Below are 10,901 nucleotides of genomic sequence, written 5' to 3'. Positions count from 1 at the left end.
CTAAGGAGTGGCTCCGTAAGAAGCATCTCAAGGTCCTGGAGTGGCCTAGCCAGTCTCCAGACCTGAACCCAATAGAAAATCTTTGGAGGGAGCTGAAAGTCCGTATTGCCCAGCGACAGCCCCGAAACCTGAAGGATCTGGAGAAGATCTGTAGGGAGGAGTGGGCCAAAATCCCTGCTGCAGTGTGTGCAAACCTAGTCAAGAACTACAGGAAACGTATGATCTCTGTAATTGCAAACAAAGGTTTCTGTACCAAATATTAAGTTCTGCTTTTCTGATGTATCAAATACTTATGTCATGCAATAAAATGCAAATTAATTACTTAAAAATCATACAATGTGATTTTCTGGATTTTTGTTTTAGATTCCGTCTCTCATAGTTGAAGTGTACCTATGATAAAAATTACAGACCTCTACATGCTTTGTAAGTAGGAAAACCTGCTAAATCGGCAGTGTATCAAATACTTGTTCTCCCCACTGTATATATACGCATGTATGTGTAGGAGGGGGGTGCTAAGCTCCGGGCAAGAGGGCCAGCGATCACAGCAGGCCAGGTTGGTAAAAATAAAAATACGTCAAATCAGAGAAGACATGAAGACCACTTAAAGAAAATAAGGGTAATATCTTCTGTCCTCCTTTCACAACTTCTCCTTGACAGGCACCCAGATGAAGGGTCCTGACTGCTCTTCGATGATGATTTTCACCGCGTTGTAGATCTCCTCCAGAGAGTCCCCCTGGACTATAGCTGCAGCAACACAGAGGGGATATACATTAAACACATCCCTACATCGCAGTAATAGACTAGCGTCCCGACTAGGAAGTGTACTTGTAGATTAAGCTGCCTCATGCTACAGAAACAGGATATAGGCTCCTGATCCTATGAGCCGTTCCGTCTCACACAAGCCAAGGCTCGAGCAAGGCTACTTACTACATCTCAAAGATACTAAATGCATACAACGAGTACACAAAACATTAGGAACAACTTCCTAATATTGAGTTGCACCATCCCATTATGCCTTAAGAACAAATTAAATTCACGGGGCATGAACTCTACAGTGTTGAAAGCGTTCCACAGGAATGCTGTCCGATTTTGACTCCAATGCTTCCCACAGTTGTGTCAAGTTGGCTGGATGTCCTTTGGGTGACAGACCTTTGATACACACGGGAAACGGCGGAGCGTAAAAAACCCATCAGTGTTGCAGTTCTTGACACAAACCGGTGCGCCTGGCACCTACTACCATATCCCGTTCAAAGGCACTTAAATATTTTGTCGTATCCATTCACCATCTGAATGGCACACATAAACAATCCATGTCTCAATGCTTAAAAATCCTTCTTTAACCTGTCGCCTTCATTTACACTGATTGAAGTGGATTTAACAAGTGACATCAATAAGGGATCACAGCTTCTTCGGATCAGTCGATCATGGAAAGAGGTGATCTTAATGTTTTGTATACTCAGTATATATACTGCTCAAAAAAATAAAGGGAACACTTAAACAACACAATGTAACTCCAAGTCAATCACACTTCTGTGAAATCACTGTCCACTTAGGAAGCAACACTGATTGACAATAAATTTCACATGCTGTTGTGCAAATGGAATAGACAAAAGGTGGAAATTATAGGCAATTAGCAAGACACCCCCAATAAAGGAGTGATTCTGCAGGTGGTGACCACAGACCACTTCTCAGTTCCTATGCTTCCTGGCTGATGTTTTGGTCACTTTTGAATGCTGGCGGTGCTTTCACTCTAGTGGTAGCATGAGACGGAGTCTACAACCCACACAAGTGGCTCAGGTAGTGCAGCTCATCCAGGATGGCACATCAATGCGAGCTGTGGCAAGAAGGTTTGCTGTGTCTGTCAGCGTAGTGTCCAGAGCATGGAGGCGCTATCAGGAGACAGGCCAGTATATCAGGAGACGTGGAGGAGGCTGTAGGAGGGCAACAACCCAGCAGCAGGACCGCTACCTCCGCCTTTGTGCAAGGAGGAGCACTGCCAGAGCCCTGCAAAATGACCTCCAGCAGGCCACAAATGTGCATGTGTCAGCATATGGTCTCACAAGGGGTCTGAGGATCTCATCTCGGTACCTAATGGCAGTCAGGCTATGGCGAATAGCCAGTGGCGAATTTGCCAATCTTGGTGTTCTCTGGCAAATGCCAAACGTCCTGCATGGTGTTGGGCTGTAAGCACAACCCCCACCTGTGGACGTCGGGCCCTCATACCATCCTCATGGAGTCTGTTTCTGACCGTTTGAGCAGACACATGCACATTTGTGGCCTGCTGGAGGTCATTTTGCAGGGCTCTGGCAGTGCTCCTCCTTGCACAAAGGCGGAGGTAGCGGTCCTGCTGCTGGGTTGTTGCCCTCCTACAGCCTCCTCCACGTCTCCTGATATACTGGCCTGTCTCCTGATAGCGCCTCCATGCTCTGGACACTACGCTGACAGACACAGCAAACCTTCTTGCCACAGCTCGCATTGATGTGCCATCCTGGATGAGCTGCACTACCTGAGCCACTTGTGTGGGTTGTAGACTCCGTCTCATGCTACCACTAGAGTGAAAGCACCGCCAGCATTCAAAAGTGACCAAAACATCAGCCAGGAAGCATAGGAACTGAGAAGTGGTCTGTGGTCACCACCTGCAGAACCACTCCTTTATTGGGGGTGTCTTGCTAATTGCCTATAATTTCAACCTTTTGTCTATTCCATTTGCACAACAGCATGTGAAATTTATTGTCAATCAGTGTTGCTTCCTAAGTGGACAGTTTGATTTCACAGAAGTGTGATTGACTTGGAGTTACATTGTGTTGTTTAAGTGTTCCCTTTATTTTTTTGAGCAGTGTATTATAGCAAGGACAGGCTTTCCCATATTTTGCCCATTATTTAATTCAGGGATCTGCTACAGACACTTATCATGCTAAGTGCAGAAATAGATGTAGTGTATGAAGCAGGTTGAGAATGGACTGGTGTGGGGGGCTGGACTCACCAGTGAAGTGCTCAGTGAACTCCTGATCCAGTTTTATGGCTCTGTCAAACATCTTCCTCCCCTGGTCCTCTGTTAGCCTCTTATTTACCTCTCTATAGGGAGGAGAGAGCGCGAGAAAGAAAGAATGACTAAGACATTGCCCTATGTACAGCTAATAGGTGACTGAATAAAAACAGTCTGAACTCTTAATTGCCATTGCTTTGGCCTCTAATATGAAAAAGAGAATGTTGAATAAAAACAACTTACAGGATATTCTCCACAGACTTGGGCTTGACGAAAATAGCGATGGGGTAGAGCATGGTCGACTGTAGTCGTTTGATGGCGTTGCCTGAAACATCCAGGATGCAATGCTTCCCCTGGACATAAAGAGCGATAGATAAGACAACTCAACACATCACAACAGCCATATGCTGACACATCCTCCTCTACTCACCTTCTCAGCGACATCCCGTACAGACTGGACGCTGGTTCCATACAGGTGGTGGTTGTACTGGCCTGCCTCGATGAACTTGTGATCCTGGATGTCTTTCTCCATCTGCTCCCTTGACACCACAAAATGGTAGTCTCTGGCATCAACCTCGTAATCCCGTTTTAGTCTGGTTGTGTCTGGAAAACCAAACAGACCGTTTCATAGAAATGTAGTTATATTTGTTTGATGCATTTAATTATCGACAACTCTTGCAAACTCGTTATCACACCTTCAGGTACAAGACAAGCGTCAACATAAGGTGGCAGATAACAACTAGGCTAAGAATGTTGGGCCAGTAATCGAAAGGTTGCTGGTTCGTAACTCTGAGCCGACTAGGTGAAAAATCTGTCGATATGCTCTTGAGCAAGGTACTTAACCTTAATTGCTCCTGTAACCTGCTCTGGATACGAGCGTCTGATAAATGACTAAAATGTAAATAAAAACATAAAATTGTGTATGTAACAAAAATGTTGGTTCTCACGTGGGACACAGGACCCAAATTTGTCAGGGAACTCTGAGATGAGGTCATCGTTGATACGGTCCTTCATTGGCCCCAGGATGATGACGGGCCGTGTGTAGTTCACTAGACAGACAAGAAGGATCTACTGTATCAATACTGCCCTTGTATAAGCAAAAGTATTCACCCCCTTGCATAACAATCTAATTTAAATATATTTTTATTTGGATTTCATGTAATGGACATACACAAAATAGTCCAAATTGGTGAAGTGAAAAAAATTACTTGTTTCAAAAGTGCAAAAAAAAATTACATTAAAAGTGGTAGGTGCATATGCATTCACCCCCTTTGCTATGAACCCCCTAAATAAGATCTGGTGCAACCAGTTACCTTCAGAAGTCACATAACTAGTTAAATAAAGTCCACATCTGTGTGCAATCTAATTGTCACATGAGCTCAGTATAGAGTTGAAGTCGGAAGTTTACATACACCTTAGTCAAATACATTTAAACTCAGTTTCACAATTCCTGACATTTAATCCTAGTAAAAATTCCCTGTCTTAGGTCAGTTAGGATCACCACTTTATTTTAAGAATGTGAAATGTCAGAGTAATAGTTGAGAATTATTTATTTCAGCTTTTATTTCTTTATTCACATTCCCAGTTGGTCAGAAGTTTACATGCACTCAATTAGTATTTGGTAACATTGCCTTAAAATTGTTTAACTTGGGTCAAACGTTTCAGGTAGCCTTCCACAAGCTTCCCACAATAAGTTGGGTGAATTTTGGCCCATTCCTCCTCACAGGTCTGGTGTAACTGAGTCAGGTTTTGTAGGCCTCCTTGCTCGCACACGCTTTTTCAGTTCTGCCCACAAATTTTCTATAGGATTTGAGGTCAGGGATTTGTGATGGCCACTCCTATACCTTGACTGTTGTCCTTGAGCCATTTTGCCACAACTTTGGAAGTATGCTTGGGGTCATTGTCTATTTGGAAGACCCATTTGCGACCAAGCTTTAACTTGCTGACTGATGTCTTGAGATGTTGCTTCAATATATCCAATTAATTTTCCTGCCTCATGATGCAATTTATTTTGTGAAGTGCACCAGTCCCTCCTGCAGCAAAGCACCCCCCCACAACATGATGCTGCCACCCCGTGCGTCACGGTTGGGATGATGTTCTTCGGCTTGCAAGCCTCCTCCTTTTTTCTTCAAACATAACAATGGTCATTATGGCCAAACAGTTCTATTTTTGTTTCATCAGATCAGAGGACATTTCTCCAAAAACTACAATCTTTGTTCCCATGTGCAGTTGCAAGCCATAGTCTGGCTTTTTTATGGCAGTTTTGGAGCAGTGGCTTCTTCCTTACTGTGCTGCCTTTCAGGTTATGTCGATATACGACTCGTTTTATTGTGGATATAGAAACTTTTGTACCCGTTTCCTCCAGCATCTTCACAGGGTCCTTTACTGTTGTTCTGGGATTGATTTGCACTTTTGGCACCAAAGAACGTTAATCTCTAGGAGACAGAAAGCGTCTCCTTCCTGAGCGGCATGACGGCTGCGTGGTCCCATGGTGTTTATACTTGCGTACTATTGTTTGTACAGATGAACGTGATACCTTCAGGTGTTTGGAAATTGCTCCCAAGGATGAACCAGACTTCTACAAATGTTTTTTCTGAGGTCTTGGCTGATTTCTTTTGATTTTCCCATGATTTCAAGCAAAGAGGCACTGAGCTGGAAGATAGAACTTGAAATACATCCACATGTACACCTCCAATTGACTCAAATGGTATCAATTAGCCTATCAGAAGCTTCTAAAGCCATGACATCATTTTCTGGAATTTTCCAAGCTGTTTAAAGGCACAGTCAACTTAGTGTATGTAAACTTCTGACCCACTGGAATTGTGAAACAGTGAACTAAATGAAATAATCAGTCTGTAAACAGTTGTTGGAAAAATTACTGCACAAAGATGTCCTAACCGACTTGCCAAAACTATAATTTGTTAACAATAATTTTGTGGAGTGGTTGAAAAATGAGTTTTAATGACTCCAACCTAAGTGTATGTAAACTTCCGACTTCAACTGTACACACACATTCTGAAAGGCCCCAGAGTCTGGAACCCCACCAAGCAAGCGACACTATGAATACCAAGGAGCTCACCAAACAGGTAAGGGACAAAGTTGTGGAGAAGTACAGATCAGGGTTGGGTTATAAAAAAAATTGCTGAAACTTTGAACATCACACGGAGCACCATTAAATCCATTATTTAAATGTTTTAAATAATATGGCACCACAACAAATCTGACAAGAGAGGGCCACCCACCAAACTCAGACCAGGCAAGGAGGGCATTAGTCAGAGAGGCAAAAATGCGACCAAAGATAACCCTGAAGGAGCTGCAAAGCTCCACAGCGGAGATTGGAGTATCTGTCCATAGGACCACTTTAAGCCTTACACTCCACAGCTGGGCTTTACGGAAGAGTGGTCAGAAAAAAGCCATTGCTTAAAGAAAAAAATTAAGCAAACACGTTTGGTGTTCGCCAAACGGCATGTTGTAGAGTCCCCAAACATATGGAAGGTACTCTGGTCAGGTGACAAAAAGTTAGCTTTTTGGCCATCAAGGAAAACGCTATGTCTGGCACAAACCTGAGAATACCATCCCCAGTGAAGCATGGTGGTGGCAGCATCATGCTGTGGGGATGTTTTTCCATCGACAGGGACTGGGAAACTAGTCAGAATTGAAGGAATGATGGATGGCGCTAAATACAGGGAAATTCTTGAAGGAAACCTGTTTCAGTCCTCCGTCCCAGTCTCAAATCTCTGGAGGTTCACCTTCCAGCAGGACAATGACCCTAAGCATACTGCTAAAGCAAAACTTGAGTGGTTTAAGGGTAAACATTTAAATGTCTTGGAATGGCCTAGTCAAATCTCAGACCTAAATCCAATTGAGAATCTGTGTTGTGACTTAAAGATTGCTGTACACCAGCGGAACCCATCCAACTTGAAGGAGCTGGAGCAGTTTTGCCTTGAAGAATGGGCAAAAATCCCAGTGGCTAGATGTGCCAAGCTCAGAGACATACCCCAAGAGACTTGCAGCTGTAATTGCTGCAAAACATGGCTCTACAAAGTATTGGCATTGGGGGGGGGGTGAATAGTTATGCACGCTCAAGTTCAGTTTTTTTGTCTTATTTCTTGTTTGTTTCACCCAAAAAATATTTTGCATCTTCAATGTGGTATTCATGTTGTGTAAATCAAATCATACAAATCCCCCAAAAATCTATTTTAATTCCAGGTTGTAAGGCAACAAAATAGGACAAATGCCAAGGGGGTGAATACTTTCGCAAGCCACTGTAACTAATTCTAAGATGGTTTGTTATCATCGTTACTGTAACTAACTAAGACACCATAACCAAGTGAGATAACTAACTCTAATGGGGCAGTGAGAGCTGAGCTATCCTGTGATACTGCTGCTGTCAGATGATGTGTGACAGAGATGATCATGTAAGCTGTGTCTTACCTTCCTGCTGTGTGACTTGCTCGTAGGACAGGACGTACTCCTCCTGGCCACCTGATAGGACGGACAGAACAGGCGGCCATGTTTAGACAGATAGTGGCGATGCAGTAGATACTGTGATTATGGTTAGGAGTCAGACCAGCTGTTGGCATGCTGTGTGTGTGTGTGGGTCAGTATTCTCCTTGTCCCTTGTTATAAGTGTGCACATCAAAATGGAGTTAACATAATGACCCCCTTCGCTCCATCTGTACAGAACATTAAAAGAGTAGCTAATGTGCATGCATGCCACGAAGCTTGTGAATATGTATGAGCAGTTTTGCTTCTCTTAAAAAGTATTTAATTGCAGTAAAGAAAGCAGAACACTGTATAGTCACAACAGGAGACTCTGTTCCTCTCACACAAATACACTGGTAAAGCTCTACATTGTTTTCATATCAATCCAGTAACTGTCCTAATACAGTGGTTCTCAACCTTTTTTGGTTACTGTACCACCAAATACATTTACAGTAGCTCTGTCCAGAGTACCCCTGAAGAACCCTGCACGGGAATTTTACCAGTAAGCCTGTGGTCTCATGAGTCTTATTGAGAACCACTGTCCTAATACGACTGCTATTTCAACATGCATCCCTGAAGTAGCTTGGGGACTCTAACGTGTGTGATCCTCGGAGTATGCTGCTCAGACCAAACAAACAGAATAGATCATAAAAGAGAAGATGGAGACAAGCAAAACAAATGAAAGAACACAGGCAGCCCGTCGACGGAGGTAGGGATTGAGGGGGACACCAGGACATACAGTAATTACTTTCACTATCGCTGGCATTAGAGGTTACATGCTCTGAAAGTATAACAAAGGGAATGTCAGCATCACAGAAACATGTAGATACAGATAACTCAATAGACATCAGTGGGAGTGGGTAATGTAATACAAGGTCACAACATGAAGACACACAGGATCACCAGGAGAGGGCAGTGCTAGGAACGTTTTGGAGATGGAGGTGTGAATATTGTACTTTCTAAAAACGATACCCTCTCAAGTTAGGTTTTGTGAAGGGCAGCGTGACGGTATATCTGTGAGACCTTCCTCTTTCATCCTAGAATTTAATCACAGCAGGTCATCCTATCGAATCACATCGAGGTGCATGTCATGGCCATGTCAAGGTCATAGAGCTTTATACACCATGTTAATGTGTGTTTTTCTGTCCAACACTGTGGCCATTTTGGACCAGGTCTCTTGTAAAAGATTATACCGGAAGAAATAACGGTGAACTAAAAATACATGTTTTAAGTTACGGTTGAAACCATACTCGCACAACATTCAGCACTCATGAAGGGTCTTAGCACAGCCAAGGGGGTAGAATAGGGATATTTTCAACAGAAAAGGTCCCCAATAAAAAGGTGATTCTGACACCTCTGTAACAAACACACATCATTGTAGTTTTGTTATTTTAATATTCTTTTTTAAATTTCTATTCGTTTTAAGATTTAAACTTTGGATCATCAGAGTTAAGTCTTCTGGACTACACAGGAGTCAGGACTGTCTATTATGTCCCCTACAGTACATTATTCTACAGACTATGTGTCTCTAAACTGGCCTATCTATGCTGAGTAAGGGGAAACAAATACCAATAGTGTTGAGGAGCCTGCTGTAACAATGCAAAAGCAGCATACATGATCTGCAGTACAATACCCACCGACGAGTCACCATTGATTTAGTGACATCACACTGACTCAGTGTGCTGGTCATAATGTAATGCTAACCACAGTGTAAATGCTGATCAGTGTACAGAGGCTGATGTCAAGATGATATGTTAGAAATATGAGTGTTGGGTAGTGTTACATAGATGCAATGCATGTTTAGAGGTACTGTTTGGGCTTTGAACGGAATAGAAATAAAGCACACTGTTTTGTATATATGTTTTTATGTAATCAAACTAAGCCGATTGTCAATAGAGGCTGGATGACAGAGAGAGATTTTGATGACAATGCATTGGATGTCATAGCTAAGGCTTAAATTACAATATTAAATGACTGTGGGAGCCATGGATGAGCTTCAGATGGTTGTGTGACCGTGAAATCCTGTTGACTTACTCAGTGCTTTGTCGTCAGGGACCTGTGAAGTAGCCGTCAGAGAGCAAAGCAACAGGAGACACAACCACAAGAGAGATATTCATTACTGGAACACATCACGCTGTTCAACCGTCATGCACAATCGCAGCGCTGCACTGAAGCCAAATGGTCAAACTAACCAACTGATAAACCAATGAGCAAAGCTACTGGAGACGCAGGCTCAGTCCATAGACCTCCCGTAGGGGTGGTAGGGCCAAGAGACCCGAGGTGGCAGAACGGAGTGCTCAGGTAGGGATGTAGGCTTTGAGCAAAGCTTGAAGGTAAGGTGTAGTTTCCCTTGCTGCTCCGACTGGAAGCCAGTGGAGTGTGCAGAGGAGTGGGGTGATATGACACCCCTAAAGATTCTTATAAATAAAGTAGTCAAAAGTTTAGTATTTGGTCCCATATTTCTAGCACGCAATGACTACATCAAGCTTGTGACTCTACAAACTTGTTGGATGCATTTGTAACCTGATTCAGGAAACTAGGCGTATGACACAACTTCACAGGAGAGCCGTTTGAACGCAATTTTCTTAACATTTTAAAATGAAAATGTGTTTTTTTGGGGCAGAAATGCCTTCTCGAACATGTGAACTTTCATGTGCCTTAATATCAAACTTGTATGCCATCTGCAAATACAAATAAAATTGTTAAATTACGAGCCTTGTTGGTTAAGCCACAGAAAAAGTGAACAACCTTCCCGCTAGCCATGATGGGCTGAGATAATGAGTGGGGTGGACATGCCGAGAGATGAGTTTGGATTGGTCTGTCTATTGAGCTGGTCAGTATGTCTAGGTAATCGTGTTGAATGTGGCTTTTAAGAAAATGTAGCGTGTAGTAAAACTGCATGAACCAAATTAAAGTGTACTGTTAGCTAGCTTTTGTGTATGCTCTCCAATTTCTGGAGGACTGAGTTTTGAAAAATCTGTGGAATTCGAGTATGATAGTGTTGGAATCGGCTAAACTTTGAACATTGAGATATTAAATGAATGATAGGAAATGAAAGAGACTATGTTAGAAGTTAATGGGTCTCAGAAGTAAGAAGGCAGCCGTGTTTGATGGAGGAGAGGAGAGCGATGTGTTGATACAGGGGAGACAGATGGACATCTGTGTATTAGATGAAAGAGGGGTTGAGGTCAGGAGGTGAGGACAGAGTAATAATTGTTTGGAATCCTGTTACCCTCTTTATTAGCTTCCTGTAGAGCCATAAAATGTAAGGATTGGAGAGAAAGGGGAGTGTCTTAAGTAGGATACATATAAACTGTGAAGTCTGAAATCTTTTACTGTCTGATCACAGCTGTACAGAACCATTTGGGGATGATTAAACTTGGTTAAAGCTTCTCTAGTGTCCGTGAGTCATTTACTCTGAAAAATAAGA

At 42.8% G+C, this 10,901-nt stretch overlaps 1 protein-coding gene across 3 annotated transcripts in view; it reads right to left on the bottom strand.

Annotated features, from left to right (window-relative positions):
* Positions 1 to 485: 485 nt before the first annotated feature.
* The window catches only part of LOC139578766 (discs large homolog 1-like protein), a 215,148-nt gene continuing 204,732 nt past the window's right edge, over positions 486 to 10,901 (bottom strand). For all 3 annotated transcript variants that reach the window (XM_071406763.1, XM_071406762.1, XM_071406764.1), the window contains 7 exons: positions 9,506 to 9,527; positions 7,421 to 7,471; positions 3,934 to 4,035; positions 3,417 to 3,589; positions 3,230 to 3,339; positions 2,984 to 3,075; positions 486 to 744 (listed from right to left, as the gene is read on the bottom strand). In XM_071406763.1, the coding sequence (XP_071262864.1) occupies positions 638 to 744; positions 2,984 to 3,075; positions 3,230 to 3,339; positions 3,417 to 3,589; positions 3,934 to 4,035; positions 7,421 to 7,471; positions 9,506 to 9,527 (657 nt within the window). In that variant the 3' untranslated portion in view covers positions 486 to 637. The remainder of the gene's footprint in view (positions 745 to 2,983; positions 3,076 to 3,229; positions 3,340 to 3,416; positions 3,590 to 3,933; positions 4,036 to 7,420; positions 7,472 to 9,505; positions 9,528 to 10,901) is intronic.

This window comes from Salvelinus alpinus, chromosome 6, assembly GCF_045679555.1.
Source record: "Salvelinus alpinus chromosome 6, SLU_Salpinus.1, whole genome shotgun sequence".
Classification (NCBI taxonomy): Eukaryota; Metazoa; Chordata; class Actinopteri; order Salmoniformes; family Salmonidae; genus Salvelinus; species Salvelinus alpinus.
This window is presented reverse-complemented; position numbering and strand designations above follow the sequence as displayed.